The 27,303-nt window shown below is 43.8% G+C and overlaps 1 protein-coding gene across 6 annotated transcripts in view; it reads right to left on the minus strand.

Moving 5' to 3' along the window:
• The window catches only part of RYR3 (ryanodine receptor 3), a 570,624-nt gene that overhangs the window by 205,511 nt on the left and 337,810 nt on the right, over positions 1-27,303 (minus strand). For all 6 annotated transcript variants that reach the window (XM_082452325.1, XM_082452326.1, XM_082452324.1 and 3 more), the window contains 8 exons: positions 20,813-21,029; positions 16,202-16,306; positions 14,441-14,544; positions 12,997-13,080; positions 11,197-11,356; positions 9,319-9,466; positions 8,235-8,440; positions 7,458-7,632 (listed from right to left, as the gene is read on the minus strand). In XM_082452325.1, the coding sequence (XP_082308451.1) occupies positions 7,458-7,632; positions 8,235-8,440; positions 9,319-9,466; positions 11,197-11,356; positions 12,997-13,080; positions 14,441-14,544; positions 16,202-16,306; positions 20,813-21,029 (1,199 nt within the window). The remainder of the gene's footprint in view (positions 1-7,457; positions 7,633-8,234; positions 8,441-9,318; positions 9,467-11,196; positions 11,357-12,996; positions 13,081-14,440; positions 14,545-16,201; positions 16,307-20,812; positions 21,030-27,303) is intronic.

The raw sequence follows: 27,303 nt of genomic DNA on the forward strand, positions 1-27,303 counted from the left end.
CTGTATCCTCATCATATTATAACACTGCCATGCGGAACAGACCCAAGGCAGAAGTTCAGATTATTTGGTGTTCTTGTTTGTAGGCTATTTATGAATCATAATTGTGGACCAACAAATCAGCAGAACTGGGAAAGCACTCATTATCCCAGATCTGGGAAGATGGACGGCAGGCAGCCGGAGGGCAGCTGAGGCTGCCAGGAGAGCTCAGAAAAGCAGGAAGGGCTCGGAGGCTGGTGGCTGAAGCAGGGTTTGGAGTCCCTAAGAGGAAAACCGTGTCACTCCTAGGATGGCGGTGCTTATTTAAGGGGACATTTAAAGGTCTATTTTGGGAGAATTTATGTTCAACAGTAAGTCGCTCATAGAGACCAAGGCCAAAATGCACTCCTCCTAAAACCAGTGCTTATATACTGTTATCTAAGCCACAAAGTTTCTATGTAAATAAGTCTCATAAGTGAAAGATAAATCCCTCCCAAGCTGAGCTGGTTGCTTTCACAGACTATGAACTCATTTAGGACACTATTTAATACTATTTCTGAGTAAGAGAGCTCCAGTGAAATCCTAGCAATGACGGTGACGTCTGTACAAAGAGCCTCCTCCCAGGACCACCGGGGGCTGGTGGTCCCACCACTCGGTAAGGCAGATGGTCTGGTCCATCAGACAAGCACAGATTCATGCACCGTCCTGAGCATTGATATGTTTCTGGCGTGGCACTCGAGACTGGGATAGATGAAACTATCCCCTTCTAGAGACAGAGATTTTTATAAATGAGGAATCTTTGGAGATCTGATTCCAGTATGGAATAAGGACTGATTGTTGGCAAAACTTTTGGGTCCCTACTGGGCCAGCGGGCTCTGTTCTATGCTATGAGAAGACGTGAGGGAAGGAAAAGAAACCATCCTGATCACCAGGAGCTTACAGAAGTGGGGACGACAAATGGAACGCACAAGAGTGAATGTTGTGTGGTAAGACATCCCCACCTGCAAGACAGTACTTTGGTTTTCAACCTGGAAAAGTACCACTATAGTAGTTTTATCTTGGAGACATGATTTTGAAGCGTTCCATCCATGATGTGAGCAGAGATAGGACATCTTAAGAAAGTCTCTCTTGGATGTGGAGAAAAGGCAACCCTCCTACACTGCTGGTGGGAATGTAAGTTGGTGCAGCCACTATGGAGAACAGTATGGAGGCTCCTCAAAAAACTAAAAATAGAGCTCCATATGATCCAGCAATTCCATGCCTGGGCATATATCCAGACAAAACTATAATGCAAAAGGATACATGCACCCCAGTGTTCAAAGCAGCACTATTTACAATAGCCAACACATGGAAGCAACCTAAATGTCCACTGATGGATGAATGGATAAAGAAGATGTGGTACATATATACAATGGAATATTACTCAGCCATAAAAAAGAATGAAATAATGTCATTTGCAGCAAAACGGATGGACCTAGAGATTATCATAGGGAGTGAAGTCAGACAGAGAAAGACAAATACCATATGATACCACTTATATGTGGAATCTAAAATATGACATAAATGAACTTATTTAGGAAACAGAAACAGACTCACAGACATAGAGAACAGACTTGTTGTTGCCAAGGGGTGGGATGGGGGAGGGATATTTGGGCGTTTGGGATTAGCAGATGCAAACCATTATATACAGAATGGATAAATATTCAGGGAACTATATCTGATATCCTGTGATAAAGCATAATGGAAAAGAATATGAAAAAGAATGTATATATCACTTTGCTGTACAGCAGAAATTAACACAACATTGTAAATCAACTATACTTCAATAAAATCAATAAAAAAAAGAAAGTCTCTCTTCCCCTTTCTTCTCCAATAACTTGAATGATGGGATAAGTAAGCAGCAGATTCAAAAACAATGGGGACTTCTGACTAACCCAGGTCATATCAATGACTTCCTAGTTATAGACCCCCTGACGATGCAAGATGCATGCAGAAAGGAAGAAAGGTCATATCTGCATGAGGCCTTTTTTCTAAGGAGCTTGGGCTCCTCATTGTTCCTAAGCCATCAGCAGAGGGGACAGTACTTTGCTGAAGATAAATCTGAAGGTTTGAGGAGCTAACAGACTTGACCAAGGTTGTAAGAAGGGCAAGTGACAAAATGGGAAAAGATCCCACACCCTCTGACTCACAGACCAGCTGACAGTCAGTGTGCAAGAGAGGGGGTGAAGGTAACAGGGGGTGAATGCCCCAGATTTAAACAGCAGTTATGTCCTAGGGCAGAGGGCCGTACGCATTACAGAGCAGAGAGCTGTCGCTCTGAGGCAGAAGCCATCTCTATGGGGGAGAGCTGAACACTGCCTGAAAACAGACTCTGAAACAAAAGTCGGGGATGTCAAAGCAACAGGAGGGAGTGTCAGGGAGCTCCTCGGGACTAAGTGGGCACAGCGGGGACAGCTCTGTACAACAGCAGACGAGAAGCTAAATCCCAGGCTTGAGTCAGAAAAGAGAAACTCCAGAAAGGACCGAGAGCAAAGCTACATCCTCATAAGGCACCAGCACTTTCTCCTGGGGAAGAATACTTGAAAACTGGATACATTTAATCAGCTCCCTCCACCTGGTGGAGAGACTCTGCTCCATTTCTACAACATCTTTACTTGAGGAGTTACAACTTCATGTAACTTGATAACTCTGCTTGATAGACAGATAAGGGGGAACAATGATGATAAACCCTACCAGCTAATATTTATCAAGTACTTTCTAGGTGTCAGGCCCTGGGCTCAGCGCTCTACAGATTTAGCTCATTATTGTGCCCATTTTACAGATGAGGAAACCGAGGCCTAGCAAGTTGATAACTTGCTCAAGTTCTGTCTCTTGGTAAGTATGTGGAGCCAGCATGTGAACGAGGCTGCCCGAGAGCAGTCCAGAGCAAGAAATGGGGACTGAGGTCCGGATGACTGCTTTCTAATTCTTATCTCCAGTGACTGGCTTTGTGATGAACTCTTCCTTCACTTTTCAGATGATTTTACTAAGTGTCATGTAGTTGATTAGTTTGCCTCTAGATCAGGCAGCTGGAGACCTACAACCGCAAAGCACTCCAGGCCCCTTGGAGGAGAAGGGCTGCTTTCTTCAAGTGGCCACACGGCTCCCTGGAGTTGATCTGGATAAACAGATCCACTTGGTAAGGCCACCTGGCATTACTGTGAACAATGTCGTGCACACACAAGGATTTGCACTTTGCACACAACTCAATTAATCCCTAGCTTCAAATGAGACTGGAGAAGTAAGAAAACGGAAAAATAAAGGGGGAAAGCAATACTCCGTCCCTACCTGCAGCCTAGTAGAAGTAATTATGCTGACATCATTGAAGAGGTTTGAGGAGAAAATTTGCAAACGGCCTTACTTGGAACCTAGATGTGCATAGAATTCCTGTTCTAGGAAAGGTATGTCAAGAACACACGCATTTAAATCCTCCAGAGGACCCCAGGTTCTGATAAACTTTGAATCACAAGGCCTCATACGGCTTTGCGACTAGGAAGAGAGTCAGCCAGGAGGTCATCTTTTTATAATTCAGGAGCTTGGAAAGAAACCAATTATCTACACAATCCCAACCATGGATCCATTTTTAGGCCATGTCAAGCTGAAGAAAGACATGAGAGCAAATCACTCCCAGTAATGGAAAGACTCAGATCTTGGGGAGAGGTGGTTAAATGACTGCCCAGACCATTCCTGGGCTGTTTCTGAGAGTCTCAATCCAGCAGCTCATGTTTTACCCATTAATTTTAATTTTCTAAGACTCACAAAGATGGTGTTCGGGGACAGCACTGAGATGGTCACAAGCCTTGTAGAAAACACAGGAAACAAGAGGCCACGTTCCCCTGCCATAGCACCCATCTGGGGAGAGAATGACAGGGGAAGCTTGGGTACCAGTGTCTCTGTGCACAGATGGCAGCGACACTGCCCGCAAGGAAGTTTCATCTGCTGCCTACGGAAGAGCTGCCAGCAGAGCTGGGGGATGTGTTAAAACCTGACAGGCCAGTGGCAGGAAGAGCCTGGGACGCTGCCCCTGCAGACGCTGAAGCTGTAGCGAGGCAGGAGGTGCCCCAGGGGAGTGCCTGCTACAGGCAGAACAGGAGACCAGCTCTGAAGCCTCTTCCAGACAGCATGTTCTGAGGTCTGGCACCATGTGCAGAACTTTCTCTTCCTTTCCTTTAAATGGGATAAAAGAGAACACTAATAGCAAAGGTTTCACCGTGGAAGCTTCTGAGCTTCCAGATGCCTTTTGGTGATAACACTGTGAGCTGTGATGGTCCAGGCCAGGGAACAATGATTAGGAAAATTCTAATGAGGCCCATAAGAGTAGATCATCTATGATACAGGAGAGGATGAAGATGACAACTTATAAATAACCCAGAGGGAAAAAAGACCAGCCACGAATTGTAGTGCCTGCCCCCATTCCTTCCCCCAAAGGACTAAAAACTTCACACAGCGCAACTCCCTCTGGGGTAAATGGCCTGCATCAAGGCTGGGGTGCTGGTGACCAGAACACAAACATATAGGGGATTTTGCTTGATATGGGGCTAGAATGCACAAAATGTTTTATTTTCAACAGATGCTTTTCCTAACAGCTCAAGGCAAGAATTGCTGCCTCTTTCCACTTTATGCAGAGAATAGAGAGATGCTATATGGTGATTCTAGGCCTCCGGGTTATTGTCATCAAAGAAAAAGCATGCAGACTCCCTTTCAACTGCCCTTCCTCTGACTCCTGAGCCATCACAGAACTGAAAGAGCCTCCCAATTATCTCGTCTCTGTGTGATTAAAGTGCGATACAATACTACAGTACAGTGTGTTAACACAGTACAGTACAATTCTATTATAAAACAGAGTGCTAATAATAGACTCAGTTATTCTGAAGGTTAAATCATGTCTCTGTACACAAAAGGTCTATGAGGCATCTCTTTCATTACAGCACAGATGATCTCTAAAAACGGAGTTCTAAAACATCCCTCTTCTTTATAGTATTCTTCTGCACAAACCCTAGGACAGCTCCCCATGTCATAGAGAGTGGAGTTCAAGGATGCTGGGCCCAGATTAGACAATAAATAAAGTTTTTTGAATAAAAAGACCAAGTCTTGATATTTGAAGCTATAATCTGCACCGTCTTTTTCTTTCCACCTTCATCTTCTGTAAATTCCACACACAAATCTTCCCAAGTGTACCATCACTCTTTCCTGCAGTTTCCTGACTCCACACTATTACTCGACTCACATCCCCTTTAGAAGAAGACCCTTCTCCTCAGAGGCAGACAGCTCATATTTTTTATTTAACCTTCAGTTCCAATCCCATTCTTAGAGAATTTTCATCCTGCATTGGTCATTTGCCATTTTTATCCCACCGCTTTGCATTGGTAGTTACCTTTCCATATTTTCATCTTATTTATTTTTCCAACTAGAAAATGAACTCCTTAATTTTGCTACCATTTACATTTGTGTATACTTTAGACCACTGCTTTTCATACTTTAAAGTGCGTGGGAACCACCGGAGTGTCTTGTCTGAATGCAGTTTCTGAATCAGTAGGACAGGCATGGGGTCTGAGACTCTGCATTTATAACAACTGGACCACACTTTTGAGCAGCAAGGCTTTAGACTTTACAGAATTCTTAGAACTCTGCACACAGACAAGATTCTTGTCTCCTCCTTATGTTGAGCCAAAGTCTCATAGACAAGTGACCTCCCCGAATCCACACTCAGGGGAGTCATAACAAGGTCTCTGGTCTTTGGACTCTTCCTACTCCAGGGAGCTACTTTCCTTGGGGATGAATCGGAATCTTCTAATTCTTCGTTTTCCTCCAGCCTCATGAAGAGAGCACTGCCTGTGATGGGTACTTGGTGAATATCTGTTTCCAAAGAACAGTGTCAGAGGATGCTCTTCTCCACTGCCCTCATGCCCCCTGACATGATTTCCCCCTCTTTGCCTCTGAACCAGTGCATAAACCATTCTTTCTGCTGGTAACATCTCTCCCAGTTGTTTCCAGAAACATATTTTTCAAAACTTTGATTTTAAACCTTTTTAGAAGGCATTAAAATATGACCCCATCTGGCTTCAGTCATCCTGTCTTTCTAGGAAAATACGTTGACTTGCAACTTTTCTATTACCCCAAATATGTGGCTCTTAGAAAAATCTTTAAAGCTCTTTTAAGGTACAGTTGGATATGCATGTTGCAGATAATAGATGTCTGCAAAAAGTGTGAAAGTGATTTGTAAAGCTAAAACACATTGTAAATACAGAATATTTTATATGTATTAAAAATACATACTCACGTATTTCTGCTGCTCTTGCCTGTGCGGTTTTATCTTTTTTCACTTTCAGGGTGGGGAGGGAGGACTGTTTCTTTTTGTAAAGTCTCAGAAATTTAAAGCTACCAGGAACCCTAATCATTTACAGAAGAGGGAAATGAGGTAAAAAGACATTAAATAAAGTCAACCCGAGATGTCACAGGTGGGAAGGGCAGAGGCAGGACAGGAACCCAGGCCTCCTGACCCAGAGCAGCCTCTTTTCCTCTCGACCTCCCTGCCTCCTTCTCATCTGTACTGAAGCAGCAGAGAGTGGCAAAGCACCAAGCACAGGGGTGTGATCACAGTGGGTATTAAGTCACTGCCATAGAATTTTACAACTGAGAAGGATGTTGGCACTTATGCAGTCTATCATCCTGTTTTCTGGTACAGAGGAAGGAGGCAAAGCCCAGAGAAGTCAAGCCAAACCTGTCCGGGAGCCACGCAGTTTGTTAGGAGCGAGTCAGCTAACCCACAGTCCAGGGCTCCTTCTCCTGGTGCCAACAGCCTTGGTACCTAACGTAGCTCTGCAGATGGGAAGTAAGAAGCGCCCGTCGCTCCTTTGTGTAGCTGGAAGCACTGCCCTGACTGCAGTCTATTCACGGCCATTAACAAGTGCAACTGTGCTTGGGTTTCATAGCATGCTTGACTTTCAAAATAAATTCTATTTCATTCAAGGGAACAGCTAAGTCAGACTTCCGTGTTTCAGTGGTTCTCATCAAAGCATCAAGTTCAATTACACAGACATTCAGACTGACAATTCAATTCAGAATATGAGGATAATTCTTTAACTCACCAACTTTTCTCTCCTGCCAGGGATATTAGTCCACATGCAATTAGCATTTCCTTTGTGATACCGGGAAACGTGAGGTACCTTAACATGCCAAGGCACAGGGCAGGGGATTAGAGGAGAGCCCCTTGGTCAGTCTCTCGGCAAGTTCAGACTTACGTTTACACTGCACACATCAACTATCCCTATTATTTGTCTTGATCCTTCAAAAATGATAGTATAAGATCTCATCTTCCCCATCAGGGTTTCAAATCTGCAAAGGTCAGTGTGTCCTAAGTGAGGAGGTAGAAGATCTCACCCTGCTCCCTGGATTTCCCTTCATCTCGTGGAGGTGGAAGGGGGGAAAGCTGGTGGATTTACCATCGTCAATCTCGTAGTCAGCGAAGGCAAGCTCAGAGCCTTTGTTGGTGATCAGCAACTCCCCATTCAGCGTGAAGATCATTGAAGCATCATCCAGGTTAATCATACATCCAACCACATCTCCTGGCTGCCAGGTCCGTCCAAAATACCCACTCCCTTGATGCCAACGCTGGCCCTAGAAAACAAGAGCGAGGGCTTAGAGAAATGGAGGTCCTAGCCTAGAGGGCCCTGTACTACTGAAGAAATGACCCCATGAATAATTTCTCCTAATGGGCAGTGGTATCTTGTTTCTACAAGGCACTTTCCTTTCTACAAGGCACTTTCCTTTCTACCAAGGACAACTCACAGGGAGAATCTACAGATGAATGAAACCAAGATACACAAGGCTCATCAGAAAAGGTGGCCTGAGTCTCCCAATACCTAGCCAGCTATGAAAACAAGCCAAACTGCCTCTAAGACAAAGTGGTAAGATTTTCCCTCATACTGGCTGCACAGTGTTCTGTGAGCCTCCCCTGCAGAGGGGAACATGGGCTAGAGGCAAGGCAGATACGGAGGTGACTACGGAAGGGACAGAAGTGTGCAGCCCTCCCCTTCTCCCGAGGAAAGAGCGAAGGGACAAACACTAAGTGATGATCGTTCTATGGTCTCAATCAGCCAGTGTGGTGGCTCCTCCCTTTTGAAGCCAGAGATCCAGATACTCAGCACTCTTCACTTCTGGGGAAATACGTGAAGCAGAAAAACCCGGACTGAGGACATGCGGACACCAGCCTGACTCACCCTGCTGCCTTCAAACACAAAGGCTTGGTCATCGGCCCCCAGCTCAACGTCAGGCCGACAGCCTGGCCTGGCCCAGCCGACACGCATGTCTCCTCCGGTCACCACCTCAAACTCAAAATACCACTTTCCAGATCTCACTGCGTAAGAGCGCTCTACCCGGAAAAAGCGGATCTTGTCTATGCTGACTTTCTCCACAGCTGGGTCAGCTATCGAGAAGAAAAGGGAGTAGAGGGTGCAGGAGGGAGAGAGAGAACATAGGTTTAATATTTAGGGAGCATTCCTCGAAACACTTTCAACAACAAAGGCTGATGACAGATCTCCTACTAGCCAATACAGCATTCTGTTCATAATATAATCATCACTATCATCATCATATCATAATAGCAATACAAGCTACCATTCAGTGAGTGATTGCTTTGCAGTAGAAACTAAATCTCAGTTTTTCCTCACAATAATCCTATGAAATCAGTATTATTGTCTTCCTCTTACCAATGAAGAAATTGAGGTTCAGAGAGTTTCACCTCTTCAAGGTCTTAGAGCCCATAAACCAAGGAGAGCAAAGATTTGAACCCAGGTCTGTCTTCCTCCAAATCCATCCCCTTAACCATGTTTTACTGCCCCACTAGCCTATGGTATCCCCTGGGGTACGAGATGGCAGTGACATGTTAAATAATCATAAGCTGGTGATTTTAATCAGTGCTAGAATTCAATTTAGAGATGGCATTACCTGGCCCCAAAGTAAGCTGATAGTCACATGTTTGGAAAACAAGAGAAATAAAGGTAACTTGGTTTTGTGACCAAATATCCTGAAAAGCTCAGCAGTGCTGGAGGATAACTTATTCCCTGTGGGATTATGTCATAGACGTGCTCGTTACAGAAACATCTGTCAATGGGACACTGCTTTATTATCAACATGGTCCCTCCTCCCTCCGCCCCACTTCTAAAATACACCATTGAGTTTAGCACTCTTTAGCACCACCAGCATTTCTAATAGTGCAAGTTAGACCTGTTGAAAGTTAGCATTCTGCCAGAAGAAGACCTGTTTAGTAAGCTGGGGCCAGAGTGAACAATCTCCACTGATTACCTAGTTCTTGGTCTGATGGCTCAATGTTATAACCATAACCAACAAAAGTCCGAACAGCTTCACGAAGGCTGTCCCTGTTTGACTTCTTGGTACGCTCATCCAATAATGCATATGGCACCAGACGGGGATTTCTTTTGTTCTTTAAATCCTATGTGAAGCCAGAGAAAAGAGATGCTGAGAAAATGCATTATCATCTTTACAAAGAGCTTGTCCCACTCACATACTCCCAGCGACAGTCCTGGCTTCCTTGGGTGAGTCTGCTAGCTCCTCTCCCAGTGCCTTGATATTTACCAATGTACATATTTGCCGCTTCAAGATTAAATGAGTATAAATGGAAAATTTGTACTAACATTCAAAACTAGCAGTAAAAAAACCCATTTCAATAATGCCAGCCTGTGAATAAAATGAAGTGTCACGAAATTGGTTAGAAACCTCCATTCCCAAGGCAAGGCAGATGGGGGTTTGCGTAACTATTCCCTTATGAAAGATCATGCCATGATTCAAACAGTTATGGCCTCCTCACAACAGATTTTTTTTTAAATTAATTTATTTATTTTTGGCTGCATTGGGTCTTCGTTGCTGCACGCAGGCTTTCTCTAGTTGCGGTGAGCGGGGGGCTACTCTTCGTTGTGGTGTGCGGGCTTCTCATTGCGGTGTCTTCTCTTGTTGTGGAGCACGGGCTCTAGGCATGTGGGCTTCAGTAGTTGTGGCACGCGGGCTCAGTAGTTGTGGCTCGCAGGCTCTAGAGCACAGGCTTGGTAGTTGTGGCTCACGGGCTTAGTTGCTCCGCAGCATGTGGGATCTTCCCGGACCAGGGCTCGAACCTGTTTCCCCTGCATTGGCAGGCAGATTCTTAACTACTGAGCCACCAGGGAAGTCCCAACAGTTCTTAATAGACATCTCTGCTCACAGAGAAACATCTGAAAAGGTGGCAGAGCCACAGTGGGGCCATTTCATGGTAGTAGGCACATATTTGTATTATAGTCCTCCTTGGTTCCTTAATGGGGACTAAGAAGACAATAATGACAACAGCAGTGACAAGTCATCATAACCTCACATGCTGTTTTGAATCCCCAACTCCCTTCCCTGCCACAGTTTCCATAGTTGTGGTCTTCTTGGTTCCAGACGCGTGCAGGTTTGGAGGCTCAGGAATGAATGAACACGTGTGCACACAGCTATCCTTGAACTTCCCTGATACTGAGCCCGGTACTTACTGAGATGAGGGGGGCATTTCAGAGTGAGAGGTGTACCAGATGGTTTGGGCCGAATCCTGGTTCTAAACTCCACTTAATTCCTTGCTGGGCTCTCAGGCTGCCTCTGGATAAACTAAGAACCCTGCCCAAGAATCTTGGCCCTGTGGACTGAAGGAAGGGGGCACAGGTTTCTTGGTGGGCTAGTCTGCCTCTCTCCTGGGCTAGCTTCCCCTCCTTTTCCCCTTCAGTGGTAGATACTTGGGACCATCCCAGAAATACTGCTGAGCTGTGACGTTGATTTATGTGAGCCTTACCTTGGCCTTGGAGAGTGCATGAAAGCTCAGCACTCCGTGAGGCAAGCAACAAAACGGGGAATGAGAGAAGATGAAGCCAGCGGCCATATACACAGGGCAACATGATCACAAGTGAACCAGACTAACAAAGGAAAGGTAAGCCTATCCATTGCTGAAAAACTGGAATTATGCCTGGAGTTAACATCAATGTGACCATTACAAATTCCATCCAGTCCCATGATTCTATAAATAATGAATGTGCTGAGGCATGAGGAACAGAGTGCAAGGGCAACCTCCACCTTCCAATCTAATACCCACCAAAGCAAAATGGCATTTTAATGCATGATCACATCTCCTGGCTCCTCCAGCAGGCCTGACCCAGCACTTCTCACCTGTTGAATGCCATAGGTCCATCCTTGTCTTATTCTGTCTTTTGCCCAAACATTGTGTGCATTTTCTGCAAGCTTATCCACTAAAATTTCTTGAGGAGGTAACAGCTTCACATCAGACAAATCCAAAGGGGCTGGCTTATAGCCATTGGACATCATGTAGCTACAAGTAAATGGAAAATATATATTTTGAACAGAACTGTACGACTCCCCCATTCCTGATTTTAGACCAATAGCACAGGGTCAGAACACTAGGAAAATAAGGCTACAGTCACAGATTCTATCTTTGGCAGAATGGACAGTTCAGCTCTATCTCAAGTCTTTAGAAGAAGACCCTCATCCACCATCCTTTTTGCCAACGCATGTCACAGATTAGGGCGACTGTTGGAGAAAGTGGATGGTCTGTGCAAATCCACCCTTATTCCTAAGAAAACTACTCTGCCCTACAAACGATGGGCACATTCAGTGTAATGTAACATCACCCGAAGCTCCTTGGTCTCGCTTCAAAAGCACAAAAGGTTATGATCATATTGGCAAGGACAGGACCTTGAGCCAAACGGTTTCTTACAAATCATCAAAGAATGATCACTCAGTCTTAGAACACTAAACCTTCATTTTGAGAATTTTAAAAAATCATTACATTAGAGAGTTTGTGAGCTTGAAGTGATCTTCATGGTTTGCTGTCCAGTCCAGGAGTCACAAATGTCTGTAATTCGACAGATAATTTGATAGAGAATGTGAAGACGGGAAAAGCTCAGTGTGAGTGCAGGTAGACACATCGTGTGAGTGGAGAGGAGCAGGGCCCTGTGTGGAGTGACTCACAGGAGAGTAACTGACCACAGTCACGTGGGAATGTGAGTCCAGAGGCATCCAGGGCTCCAAGGCCACGGACTGCCCAGATCAGGGCCAGAGCCTAAATGTGATGACTTGAAGACCAGCGCTACTCGACCCAAGAACCTGTGAGCAGCGCGAGATACGAGGTCGACTGTAGGCATGATATCGCCCCTCATCCACCTTCTAGGGATGCCCGACTTTGGGCAGAGTCAACATGTGTTGTTCGCTTGAGCACTGCCCCCAGCCACCCCTCAGCTGCTGCCTCTCAGATGAGCTGCCCTTGGCACCAGGAGCTGCCTCTGAGAATGGCGCTTGGCAGCTTGGGAGTTTCACAGGGAGGAAGGGGAAGATAAGCATTTTATTAAGGGCTGGCACTGCCTTGGCTCATAAGTCATTACAACACCTGGGTGTGAACGCGTGTGCACCCGAGGCTGGCACATGTGCGGGTGAGCAAGTGAGCCAGGGGATGCGCCCATGGGCTCGCATCTGAATGTGTGAGAACGCGTGGCTCGGTGAACGTACGGACGAGAGGGAGAGAGGACACGTGCAGAGTTAGGGGCCAAATTAAATCTTGGCAGTGACACACATTTCCACAAGGGACTTACAAGGTTGGCCCAGTGACAGAGGACTGAATCTTTCCTGTGGCTACCGGCGATGTTCAAGCTCCCGTGCCAACCGCTATTCTTATAGACCAACACAGCGTATCCATCTGAGTGCCACATCTCCTGGCTCAAAACTAACGATAGTAGATAGTAGTGTAGGTCCAGGCAGAAGCAGTGGAAATACTCTACTTCAGCCGGCTTCCGTCTGGGGGTTTCAGGGCAGTCTAGGTACCTGGTGGAGACATCCTGAGCGGGCGCTAGAAGTATCTGGGGCCGTCACCTGCCTCTGTGCATGGGCCTCCTGTCCTCCCAGTTTAAAAATTCAGACTGAAGCATTAAAGTCTCTGACCATTAAATGATCACCTACTTTTTGGGCAACTTGACCTTCTTGAGATCCTCCTCAGCAGCTGGGTTGACATGAGCGATGTGGCACCCCAGGGCCAGGAGGGTTCTGTGACGTAACGGAGAGAGAAAACAAGAGTCAACTGCAAGGTGAAGGACAGTGGGAACCCTAACCTGTGTCTGAAGTGATAAAAACAGACAATATTCATTCACTTAGACCAGAGGTTGCCAAACTTTCTGTAAAGGGCGAGATAGGAAACGTTTCAGGCTCTGTGGTCCTTATGTCTCTGCTACAACTACTCACCTCTGCCATTACAGAGCGAAAACAGCCATAGAAAATACACAAACTGATGAGCTTGGCTTTGTTACAATAAACTTTTTTACCAAAATAGGTGGCTGGTTTGATTGGCCTGTGGACCTTAGTTTGCCAACTCGTGATTTAGATGGTAGCAAGAATGCAACAAAAAGTTCGTTAATAGTCCCTTTGGGAGACATTTTCTAGTTTACAAATTTGCCTTAGGATTGTATCCTGCTTCTCTGATTCCGGAGGACAGATAGGATCCTAATAGCAAACCCAGAGGTCAGCAAGTATTTCCCACATGCTCCCTGTACGAAGTGTCTTGAGCTGTGCTGGACACCATGAGGTACCAAAGCCACATCCTCAAGAAGGGTCAGTGTGATGGAAGGAATCACATACAGGGAGCCTATGAGACAAAGCAATCTGACAGAGCATCACTGTGCCAGCAAAACCACAGCGTTAAAAAGTTCTGCACCAACTATCAGACAGATAAATACAATGCAGAGAAGCACGGGTAACAAGCACAAAGGGAATTCGAGAAGGGAGATATAAAATGGGGCTAAAAAAATGAAGATCTGAATCAGGGTTTAAACCACAGGTGGGATCACAGAGAAGCTAAAAGTTACTTTTAAATTGAATTTTTGTGAATTAAACCATGTTTTCCCATTCATTTTTAGAAATGCCTTATCTCTTTTCTTTTTAAAAAAATATTTATCATCTCATTTAACCATTACAACAATTATATAGAGATAAGAACTATTACTATCCTCATTTTGTAGATGAGAAAATGGAGACTTAGAGAGGTTAAGTTGTCCAATTTCAGTATGACCTAGAACCTACTATATATCTTATCTTCTTTCCTTGATTATACATGAACTAAAAGAGGCACTTGGTCCTTTGATTCTAAGTTTCTCTTCTTTTTTTTCCTGCCTACCTTTTCCCTGTCCCTGGCAAATAGCAAATGGTCTCTAAAGAACTATATATGCTAAATAACAATAGTAGATGTGTTATTCACTATGCTGAAGCCTTTCGTGGCATGAATAATCCCCATCCTGGCTAATTTGTCAGAATGCATCATGTTTTCGAGAGACGACAGGTTTGTAGTTTAGTTATAAGGCATTAAATCATCCACTCACTGTTTAGTCCAAATTCAATTCAATTAAACACTCACTTTAAGGTTTCAGTTGACATTTGTAGGTTATAATTCTTCTCAGTTTCAGGCAGCTTTGAAAACTCGACAAGGCAGGGGTGTTGTCTTTTATTGTCATCCCGTATCTAGGTGACAACGTAAGAAAGAATATAATTTAAGTTTTGACAACTGGCACTGCCTTGGGAAACAGAAAAGGACACGCTTTGAAACATGGCCCAGGCAATTCATATCAGGCAAGACAAAGACAGCTATTTGCTGATGGGCAAATAGACGATCTTCTCTCTAATAAATGATACACGCCGTCCCCAGGCTGCCAGTGGCTTGTGTTCTGTGGATCGCTTCTAGTCAAGTGTCTGCATTCAGAACATACGTTCCCAGAGAAGCTACTTTGTGCGTGGTAGCCATGCTCCTGCCGGCCCAAAACTCATGGAACCACAGTGCCACCGCAGGGTAGCATTCTTCAGAACATAAAGGACTACAGAATCGGGGCCAGCACCGTCCCATAGAAGCTCAAAGTGAGCCACCAATGTGAACCACATTTGTAATTTCAAATTTCCTAGTAGCCATAGGAGAAAAGCAAGAAAACAAAAAACAAAAACAAAACAAAAAAAAACAAAAAAAACAGGTGAAATGCATTTTAATAATGTATTTTACTTAACCCAATACACCTGGAACCTTACCATTTTAACAAGTAATTAATAAAAGAAATTATTTCTGAGCTACTTTATATTAGTTTTTCATAGAAAGTCTTGAAAATCCAATGTGTATTTTACACTTACAGCACATCTCAACTCACACTAGTCACATTTTAAGTGCTCAGTAGCCACATGTGGCCCATAGCTATTGTATCGGACGGTGTAGATCCAGACATTAACTAATTCATTCATTCATTCCACAAACATTTGTTGAATGTCTACCATGTGGTGGGCAGTGAGCTAGACCTCAGGAGTTCAATGGTGAGCTGGGGTAGCCCCAGCCCCACGAAGGATACAGTCTGATGGAGTAGTAATACAATCATCATAGAAATAAATTTACAATTGCAATTGTAATTCGTTCTCAAAGGAGAGGTTTGTGGTGTTAAAAGAGCATACAGCAAAGAGGTGGTCATATATAAGGAGAACATTTATGGGAGCTATATCAATATGTAAGTGCTAGAGTGCAGGGACACTTTCAGTAACTAAGCTGGAATGTGCAGAATCTGAGAGTGTCAGGGTCGTAGGGAGCTTCAGAATCACAGATCCTTCTGCCTTCAGACATGACCTTACACAAGTCACAGAACAAAGTCAATTTACATCCTCTTTGAAAAATGTTTTCTAGTGAAAGAGATTCCTTAACCTCCTCTGCGTGTCCATGAATCTTAGTGATGCATCTGAAAACCACACTAAACAAATTCTGCTTCACAACAATGAATCAGCCTCTTTTCACTAGCCATGCAGAGAGAACAGCTTTTTCTGAAGGGAAAGGGAGATGTGAGGCTCTGAAGGAGGAGCTAAGGGTTGACCACATTCGATATTCCCTGAAGAAAAAGACCAGCATCTGGGAGTAAGAAGGAGACAGGCTCCTGGGTCAGTCTGTGCAGAGCTGGTCTCCCCAGCACTCCTGACTGCAGTTCAACAAACTCCCAAGCAAGGCTGCTATACTCAGTGAGAGCTGGATGGGAGTCAGTAAGAACCAGTGGGTTTGGGCTTGTGAGGTTTGTTTCTCATTTGAGTCTTTGAAGAGCACTTCCAGGTAACAAGGCAACCTAACCCTCCACCCTGGCCCAGCCACTCAAACACACACCTTGCCAAAAGTCCAGCCAAGCTCTATTTTATTCATTCCCCAAAGCTCGTGGATGTTTTCAGCCAGCCTGTCTCGGATCTTCTCTAGGTGAGGTGGTAAAACAACCTAAAAGGAAAAGGAATAAGTGAGAAGTCAGAACTGCAAGAATCAACCGTATTGAAATCTGTCATAAAATCTAGACAGATCGTGTGCCCCAGTTGAATTCTCTACACATCACCCAGGAGGGTCTACTTCTAGAGATTCCTTCCTCTCTTGGCTGCCCCTGGACCGTATCTCCCCTTCCTCTATGCTCTCTCCTTGGGAGATCTCATCCACCTGTTGATGGCCACTCCTGACCATCCAGTCTCCAGCCATGGTCTCTCCTGAAGTTCAGACCTACTATTCCAACTACCTGCAGGATTTTCCCACCAAAGTGAACTCAGCATGTTATTCAAAGCTGAATTCATTATTTTTCCTCCAAAACCTTTTTCTTGTCTTATTTGTATTTTCTCTTTTCGTTGAATGGCCCCACCATAAAGTCATCTTAGTGTCTTTTCTCTTGGCATTACATCCCCCACCAACAACACCTAATCAGTCACAGAATCCAACATGTTTATTTCCTAATCATCTTTCTGAAGGTTCCCCTCCTCTATGTCACTCAACCCCATTATTTTCTACCTGGACCATTGCAAGAGCTTTACAACTGGCCTCCCCAACTCCCTGCCAATCTGTTCTTCACACTGTGGCCAGAGTGATGAGCCCATGACAACACAACCACATCAAAACACTCTCCTCCTGAGTACCTCCAAGTGTCCCTTGACGCTCCCAAGACACAGACTAGATGTATTAACCAAGCATAGAGTGCCATTCTTCAGTCCTCTCGTCACGGTCCTCCCAAACACATCCTTTCAAAGCTCCTGAAATTCTCCCCAAAGGCCACACTGTCGCTCAGTTCTGTGCCCTTGCACACGCAACCTTAATTCTTATTAGTACTCCCCATGATACACATAATATGTATACCCCCCCACCCCATGCCACATGGCAAATGACAAAGACCTTCTCCTTGGACCAAGCTCTAGATGGGTGCTTCTGAGTCATTTCTGACTAGGCTCGATCCTTGGGCCTTGTCTTCAAGATCCCAGTTTTAGCTAGAATCTTGCTAAATCAGTTTAGTGACAATCCACACCCTTGATATGTGATCACCCTCTATGTCTGATCAAACTTGTTCATCCCCCATCCTCCCCCAGGTGATATCGGATCTATCTGACCTGGCCTCAGCAAGAATCCTGTTAGATGAGTTTAGCAAGAATCCATCCCAACCCCTGATGTTCCTCTTAGTAATTTTCCATCACTGACACGTCCACCCCACCCCCACCCCAAACCTGCTCCTTGGCTGTAAATCCCCAGTTGTTTGTGTTGTATTCAGAACTGACCCCAGCTCTATAGTGGAGTTCCTTTTCCCCTACTGCAATAACTTCTAAGCAAAAATCTGTCTTTACCTCTTTAACTGCTGTCCAGCTCTGGTCTTAATACAAATTCCCTCAGTATTTATCCTTCTGGAGTTAGCTCAAATGCCTCACTACCTTTTGGAGGTCTTCCCCAGGTACCTTCAGGGAAAGTTTCTCTGTGTTTTCATGGTACCTTGCTCATGTCTCTCCACAAAGTTCACAAAATGGGGACTCAAATTTCTCTTTTTTTCCCCCTCTTTCTTTAATTTACTACTACTACAATTATAACAATAAACAATGAATTATTACCATTTTCATTTATTAGTTGATAGCTCCTAAGAAATGGGAAATTTCATATAAAAATCTAGATTTCTAATTTCCCTTGACTAGTTGAAAGATTGCTAACATTGGCCCCACACTTTTGCCTGGCAATTAGTCAGCTGGGGCTAAGAAATGGCTCCCTGCTTTAGGAGGGCCTGCACACTTGACCTGTTTCCCTTCTGTATCACCTCCCTGGCTCCTACAATCCTAACTCTATTATAATGATTATTAGTGTTTCCACTACTTACAAAAATCCCAATTATTTTCAAGGAGGGGAGCTCATGGAAAAAATGTATATATATATTTTTTTTCGTAGAAAAAGTACATCAAGTCAGTGATGTATAAGGAGACCACAGAGAAAAGTAGCAATAAAATATTTTAACTATGTGTCATAACCACTATTGGCCTTTCAACTAAAGACACTCTTTTAAAAAAAACCAACTTATTATTGAAAAGTCAAAGTTAAGTGGCATAATGTTTTGATAAGGAGCAAAGTGGGGAAAATTATTAGCCAACAAATGACAACTGTATTTGAGTTTTATTGGTTAACTAATATAATCTGTTTAAATTAATCACAGCCTGAAGGGGGATTTCCATGTGAAGGAACCACTTGCTTCAGCAAAAGGGGGAAATGTGGAAAGAAGCCTCCACAAACAATCCTACATCATAATTTCAGTGACCTCAATTGGTGACTAGCTGGGATAGAGTAACATTGGCTTGGTAACTGCCTCCTGGGTGTCTGGGGCCTGAGACTGACGCCCCCAGGGAAGCCTGCTAGGAGCTGGGCTCCTCCCCCGCAGCGCTCAGCAAGGGCCTGGGGGTGCTTCAAGCACTGGACACAGGTAGCACTGAAGGGCAGGGATCTAGTCAACAATACTTCATCCGCAAACTGGTTAATGTGCCCCAAGCAGGATGGAGTTGACTGCGTATCTTGTATTTAACTTCTCTTTAGACAATAATTTCACAGACTGATAGATTCCAAAAAATTATAAAGTCTAATTCAAGATAATAAATTGCACCTTTCCAATGAGAACTTCCTTATTATTTGATTCCCAGCAACACTTCCCTCATTCCAAGGTCTATACAAATTCAGCTTTGGGTCCAGACATCAAAGTTCATCTGGCTCGTTGATTTATCTCCACTCTTTGATTTTCAAATCTTCTATTCTGTATGTTTAGAAACTCTTCTCACTCTGGTCCAGCCCTCCTTTCCTCCCTCATCAAAACTTCCCCTCATTCTTTTGAACTCTCTTTGAGGCTTGCTTCCTCCAGGAAGCCTTTTCTGAGTAATACATACATCTCTGATAACTTGGTAAGGAGGGCAGCACAGAGAAGTAGAAATCATGTCCATGAGTACAACCTCTCCCTGCTTGGGCACTAACCACCTTGTGTCCACAGAAAAGCTAGTTTAGTTCTTTGGCCCTCAAACTTCTTATCTAAAATACACAGCAAGCAGATGATCCGATTCCTAGGATCACCTCTGGCTCACAAACTCCTACCTCGTTTCCTATCAACATTCTCAACTCCAGCTACATTCCTGGTGTTGTACTAGGCTCTGTGAAGCAGGCAGAGAGACACTGTGATTTCTAGACAATGAGAATTCACAATCATTAGCTACAGGAGGTAAGAAGCAGACGCATGACCACGCACACAGAGCTGAATGTAATAGGGTCATACAGGTATTATGGGAAAATATACTCTAGAGACCATCTACAGGTTAAAAGAGCCATACTCCTACAAACTATTACCCCAAGTGCCTCAGAGACAAGGTGCCTTTACATTTATTTTCTCTAACATCTAGAATAGTGATGTGAATGGCACTGGCGTGGCAGAGGCACTGGAAAGCTGTTGTATGCCCCTCGTCATAACTCTGTGAACGTGTGTCTCTCAAAACAGAGACCCTGGGAAGGGAAAGAAGATGTCCATTTCGAAGTGAGAGAGTGGCATGGCCTTATATATACTACCAAATGTAAAATAGAGAGCTAGTGGGAAGCAGCCGCATAGCACAGGGAGATCAGCTCGGTGCTTTGTGACCACCTAGAGGGGTGGGATAGGGAGGGTGGGAGGGAGACTCAAGAGGGAGGAGATATGGGGATATATGTATATGTACAGCTGATTCACTTCGTTATAAAGCAGAAACTAACACACCATTGTAAAGCAATTATACTCCAATAAAGACTTTAAAAAAAAAAAAAAAAAGAAAATGTCCATTTACCAGCACCTTCTGAGGCCTCCATGCTCTCCCCTGTTGCTTTCAGTTTTACTTCCCACTCTTCTCCTACCTGCTCCTCCTCCTCCAAGCATCCAGCCACAGGAGAATATTCATTGCCACCTGTTCCTATTTTGTATTTCTACTTCCAGGCTCTTATTCATCCCATTCCTGTTACTTCACCCCTGGATGCCCCTCTCCATTTAAGTTTATTAAAGGTCCTGACTGAATGCCATTCTCTCTACACAGACTTTTAGAAACATTCTAGCATAAAGAATGTCTGTAGCATTTATTTGTGTACACGATCATTCTGCATATTACATTTGGACTTGAAAAAAAAATAACACATTAGCTTCTTATCTCTTCAACTTGGTTGTGCATTCCCAGAGAATACTGTCACACTTCTGCCTATGACTCACAGAACCTAGTACAGTGCCTTGCATGTAGCAAGTGCTTAACGTGTTCATTGGTTGCAAAATCCTTCAAGAGCTCAATTGCCGCATATGGTGGAAACGTGAAGAATAATGGTTGTTCACACAACACGACAATTCTGTAGAATGTATGATAAGAATGTTTCAAAGACAATGCAGCAAGGAGGATTTAACCCTATTACATCATCTCCATGGGCTGCCTTCTGTTGGCAGCTCAGACCTACCTGACTGGTATCTATGGGGCACGGAATGAAAGAAGCTTGGGAGAGGAACTGGGTGGTACCCAACAGATCTCGAACACCTTCAGCATCACGTTTATACTCTTTGACGGGCTCCAATCTCATCTTTTCTTTTGGAAGTAAGGCTTCGTAGCAAGGGGCATAGCCAGAGGGAGGCAGGAACTTAAATTCTCCGTGACGTCCCCCCATCAGGAAACGTACTCTGCGTTATTTGGAGAGACCAGGAAGAGAGAGGTTAAAAAAATATATGCCAGCCCAAATAAGTGAAAGTTAAAGATCAGCTCTCCCTACCCAAATTATTTTTTTGGGAAGTGAATGATTTCAGATTCATCACAGCAAACACTCTAAAGTACACAACAAAGCAGTGGACAGAAAGCTGACTGTCAATTCATAGTGCCCGTGATTCTCAGTTGACCATGTCAGCTAAGTTCTTAAAAATGAACTTATACTTTAAAACCACTATATTTTAAAAATCAAGTTCATCCTTACTCTAGTAGGGGAATCATTACTGTAGATATTATTACTACAGTTTGAAAAGAATAACAGTGATAATGATGATGACATTATTTCCTGAAAAGATCACATTCAAACTACATTTACTTGAGAGAGGTTACTCACACAATGATGAAAGAAAACATGATATAAATATTTGGGGAAAATAGGACATTCCCATTTTAAGGTGCAGGTAAAAGATCAAGTAACACGAGAGTATTAAACAGAAATGGTATACGTGCCAAGAGGCTTTAATAGAAATGATAACACTGAAGAGGCTGCAGTTCCCCAAAGTAGCCATATGAGGGCGACTGTGAGGAAGCATCAGCAGGTGGTTACAGCCATGGGGGTGCCAAATAGGCATCAAGTGTTTGCTCACTAGGGTCCCAGTGCCTTCTCAGGGGCACCACCGCCTTGCTGCCATCCAGGCCTGATGCTCTGGCCCACTCCAGCAGTGCCCACAGGGGTCTCCCAAGGAAGAGGGAAGGATCCTTGGGGGGCCACAGTCATGACAAGCACTAATTACCAATAAACTGAAGTCTTTCAATATTTTAATTCAGCATTCTGGCTGAATTTCAGCCCCATATATATTATTAAGTTAGGGTTAGGGTTAGAGCCCATAGATCCTCTGCAAGAAGAGGGTGAAAGTGAGAGTCATAGGCTCTTAGGTTTGGGACTAGAAATATAGCTTTTGCAGATCAACTGCAACCATATTAAATTGATGAGAAAATATGACTGCAATTTAAAAAAGTTAAGACATGGCAAGATACACAGCACTACAGGATCAACAATAACTTTACACAGGAAAAATCCATCCATACACATGGCAGCTACACGTATTCACTCCCTCCCTCTTTCCCTCTGTGTAACAACTATTTACTGAGCCCATACGACTTGCACTGTTCTCCATACTGGGGATTCAGCAAGGAACAAAGAATACCCTGTCCCTGGTGTCAAAGAGCAGGCATCCAATGAGACAAATAGGACAATTACTGATTGGGAGACTGAAACAACTCGGGGAAGGAGGAGGGTCCTAGATGGGAGGCTACAAAGGCTTCTCCGAGGGGGAGATATTTTTGTTAACCCCGAGGGAAAAGGAGGAGCCAATGAGTTCAAAATCTGGAGGAAGAGCATTCCAGGCAGAGGAACAACACGTGCAAAGGCCCTGAGGTAGGGAAGAGCTTGCGTGGAGGGCAGTGTGAGTGAGAACACGGAGAGCCCAAGGGGCTAAGAGATGAGGTGGCAGGGGGCAGGGCTAGATCAGGCAAGGTCTCTGAGTTGGGATTTTCTTCCCGGTGAGCAGCTTCCAAGGGATTTTAAGGAGGAAGAAATATAGGATTCTTCTAGCTGCTCTATGTAGGAGGCACCTGACACCAATCTAGTCCCAGTGAGACATGAGGGGGGGTTGGACCAAGGTGATGAAGGCCAAGCCGGAAAGCAGCAGTTAGATCCCAATTTTGTTAGGAACTGGTGATGGAGTGAGCCTGTGTGTGTGGAGGGGGGTGAGGTATACGTGGGAAAGGTTATGATCTAGCAAAGCTCTAACAACACTCTCCACTAGATCTCACGTCCTTTAACTGGACTATTCTGGTGGGTCAGCCTTGCGAGAAAGTCTCAGTGTTGGCTGAGTAACTGTGATTGTGTGTAGCCTAATGATAAAACTGGAAAATGAGGGCTTCCCTGGTGGCGCAGTGGTTGGGAGTCCGCCTGCCAATGCAGGGGACACGGGTTCAAGCCCTGGTCTGGGAAGATCCCACATGCCGCGGAGCAACTAGGCCCGTGAGCCACAATTACTGAGCCTGCGCGTCTGGAGCTTGTGCTCCACAACAAGAGAGGCCGCAATAATGAGGGGCCCGTGCACCGCGATGAAGAGTGGCCCCCACTTGCCGCAACTAAAGAAAGCCCTCGCACAGAAATGAAGACCCAACACAGCCATAAATAAATAAATGAATGAATAAATAAATAAATAAACACCCAAAAGTTAAAAAAAAAAAAAAATAATAAGAGCCCCTCTTAAAAAAAATCAAAAAACAAAAAACAAAAAAAACTGGAAAATGAAAATCTCTCTGAGTAAAAGACATTTAGGATTTTTCTCCCCTTCCCAATATAAACAAAATCTTTATCCAAACAGCATTTTATAAAATGCTGTTTTAAAATTAATTACAGAAATCATATGAAGCCTCCCACTTTCCCATTTTAAACTAGTAAGCAACAACAATATAGAATTAGAACCACAACTGTCCCTTGTGAACGTTCCTACGTTAAATGTTATATGACAGGGCACGATCTATGTGTATTAAGACTATGAACAATGATATAAGAACAAAATTGAGTCATTAGCCTGCAGTGTTACTAATTTAGTAAAACTTCAGGAAATAATGACTAAGACTTAAAATTTATTGAGAACTTTCCAAAATTCAATTGCAACATAACAGATTGTGTTACTGACATGCTGAAACTATGGGATAAAACTAAATTGTTTTGAACAAAGAATTTGTGTGGGAAGTTTTCTGCTTTTCCCTTCTCACTGAGCATCCTTCCTGTGAAGAGCTGAAGCTTCCTGGGAGCTTGTACAGCAACTGTATTCTTTGTTACTCACTAGCGTACGGATTCCAAGGCCAAGCAAATGATCTCTTATGAAGCCGTCTAGATGGATTTAATTATCCATAAGCTCTCTCGCCAGTTCCGTTTAGTCTGAACACTTCTCTTATGTTTTAAAATCTGCTGTTGTCTTCTGGATAGATAACAAATCAAGAAAGGTGGAAAGCCGTGTAGCACTTAGGGAGAACAATGCTGCTTTTAGATTCAGTTATTAAAAGGAGAATGATAATCTGGTTTTACAGCTTAATCTTACCACCTTGAATGGCCACAAAGACTGTAAAATGAAAAATTAACGTAGCCAGAAATCAGCGTTTACTGCTTACTGAAGCATTCGTCTTCCAACGCCATTATGCTGTGCTTCAGTGGGTAGAAGGAATGGTCTGGGTAGCTTCCCAAGTCCTGCCAGACAACAGCCCTGCTCCCCAGCAGGCGGAACTGGACGGGAGCCGGTGTGGGCACACCCGCCATCTGTGGCTCCTTCCCTCGCTGCCCAGAGTCTGTGGGAAGGGCTCCAGCAAACCACCACCAATACTGGTGGTCCTCATGAACTCTCTCTGGGACACCCAGATTGTCCAGGTCAAAGGAAATAATGGGGATCAAATACAGGCTTAAAGGAAACAATCAAAAGAAAGAAATAAAATACCTGAAGCCCACCTTAATTATTTGAGGATATTAAAACGGGATCCCCTCTGTCTCCATTTTAGCAGGAGTCCCAAAGGCAACTAATTCAGAGGATGCCAATATTTTCTCATCCTGAAGTGAAGTGCTGGGAGAAAACCGTCAGGGAGGAAGGGATGGGAGTTCTTTCCCATCAGGAGTCAAATGAGGGCTGTAAGGAACTACTCAGAAGTTTGTGAGCACCACCTGGATGTAGTGAGGGTCATATCTGCCTAGTGATACTGAAGAGTAGAGGGAGAAATGAGCCAGCTGCCAGCCATCAGAAAGGAATTCTGGCCGGAAAGGCAAATGACTGAGCAGAGATCAGAAACCCAGGAGCTGGGGGAGGTAGGAGGCCCATGCAGCTGGAGGGGGAGGGGGAGGGGAGGGGGGAGGTCGGGGGTCAGCCGGAAGGGAGCAGCCAGCACAGGTGGTAAAGCCAAGTCAAGGGAACTGAAGTTGGACGCTTCCAGCCTGGTGCTCTCCAAGAAAGCTACAAAAAGAGCCTCAGAAGAGAAAGCAGCAGCAATTGTGCAACTGCTACAAAAGTCCTGATGCCACAAGGCAGCTGCACCAACTCCATCAGATGTGCCCATCCCACAGTCATCTTGGGTCTGGGCTGGACCCTAGACCCTAGAGGGGCATGAGAAAGGAGCTAGCTAACTGAAGAGGAGCCCGACCTCAAACTGCAGGGGGAGTGGGGTAGGGCTCAAATATTAATTGGATACAAATCTGGAGTTTTTATACTACTCAGAAGATGGAGTTTTTTTTTTAAAGTATTGGCAAGATGGTTCCTGGCTTTAAAAGAAGTAATGAAGGCTATAGAACTGGCCCAAGAACTTATCCAGGAGTCCAGAGCATGGATTTGAAGGGGTGGAAAGAGAACCAACAGAAGTTACACCTATCTAGTCTACTTCTTCCAATAAATCTGTGATCTGGCACTTCCTGTTTATCTTTTAAACCCTTTGAAATTTAAAAGATTTAAATTTCCAATTAGAATATAAACCTCTCTTCTCTAAGTATATTCTTCCCTGCTCCTTGGGTTCCACTGAATCTCTCAGCATCGCCAAAAAATGTTAAATTGAAAATAAAAAGATAATTTAAGAATGGAGCTCATTAAAATTAGTTCCTCTTTACCCTCCAATTTTTCTCTACATTAATAGATTTTAAAAATCAATTTCATTAATCAATTTAATCTCTTCCACTAAAGCACATGTATCATCTTCTGGGGTTCTTCCTATAACTCAGACATGCCATCAGCTCTCCAAGGTTTTTTTTTCTTCCTAAAGTGATTACAGTCAGTGACTGTGTCCTTAGATTTCTCCACTTTAGAGATGAGTAATAGCTTCAGTAATAGCCGCCTGGGAGTAGTGAAGTTTGAGGATGTGTAGAGGAATTTTTTATTGACTAATTTTAAAAAAACAGAGAAAATTGCATTGAAAAATCCCCACTAGCATTTCCAATTTCATCTTTTAAGATTTGTGCATTTTTGTTTGCCAGTTTGCAGAAGACATGAGAATACCTATCGCAAATCCCCACGTTTGAAAGACTGATCCATGAAAAAAAAAATAGAGTAAAAATCAAGACAAACCTTTGCTATGCTCAAAAAGGATGACTAGGTTTCCTTATTCATAGCGTACTAGCAAACTGTGAAATCATTTTAGTCTTACTAGATGTCCCATTATTCTCAATGAATTCCTCCCAGGAGTTGGGATAGCGTTCCAAAGAAGAAAAAGATACAGGCTGTGGTTAGGAGGAGAAAGAATTAGCGAGCTTCTGCTGACCTAAATTCAATTCATAAGTCATGATTCATAATTGCATCTTTAGTCCATATCGTTAAGACGGGAGAACAATTTGAGTTATGTATGTTCTCACATTCATATTTCTTTCTAGCCAGTGTTTGATGAAAGCCCAGGGCAATCCAGCCAGTGCTCATCATGTTCTCTGCAAAAGTATATTTATCTCAGTAATAATTTCCACAGCATTGACCACAGCAAGCTGCAAATAGCTAAGCTACTGGTTACCTGAATTTTAGCCAAGCCTGGTGGATACCAACAGAAAACAAACAGCAACCGCAAATACCAACCATCTTTGGATAGTGTTGTTTTTATAAATGAGAAAGGGCTGGTAAAAGAGTTACATAAGAAGATTAAGTAGATCTACGGGGAATTTAACCATAGCTATAAAATATATTCTACTACAGTGACTAACTCATCAATTTTCTGCAAAACTAAAAGTAGCTCCCAAATTTCACTACACACTGTGGCTTCTGTGTAATGTTCTCCATGTGGCCCATGCCATCATACCACTTGGCAGGGTGAGATTACCTTTTAATAAGAGCTTCCTGGTATTTAAGTAATTCAACTTTTGGGTGGGCTCCAAGGTACACATGCATCATCCCAAATTCTGTCCCAGAATGAATAGGGTTGTTACACTGAGGGCCTGTTACACTAATAATACCCTGCACAAACAAACCACAGTGAGAAGGAAACTAACGAGGCACATTCATAATAGTTAGAAAAGAGAGCACATATTGATTTGTGGATTTTATTAGTAATGACTCAGGCTGCTTTTGACTTCACTGTGGGTAAATCTAATTGAAAAAGATTTTGCTCTCCAATGACTGCTGGCAAGGACAGCCTAATCAGGTATTATTAACAACATAGTTTGTAATTATAAAAATAATTGTGGGGTCACAAATTCAAGACCATGACCACGGTAAAGAC

Source organism: Balaenoptera physalus (genome assembly GCF_965194825.1).
Source record: "Balaenoptera physalus genome assembly, chromosome: 2".
Classification (NCBI taxonomy): Eukaryota; Metazoa; Chordata; class Mammalia; order Artiodactyla; family Balaenopteridae; genus Balaenoptera; species Balaenoptera physalus.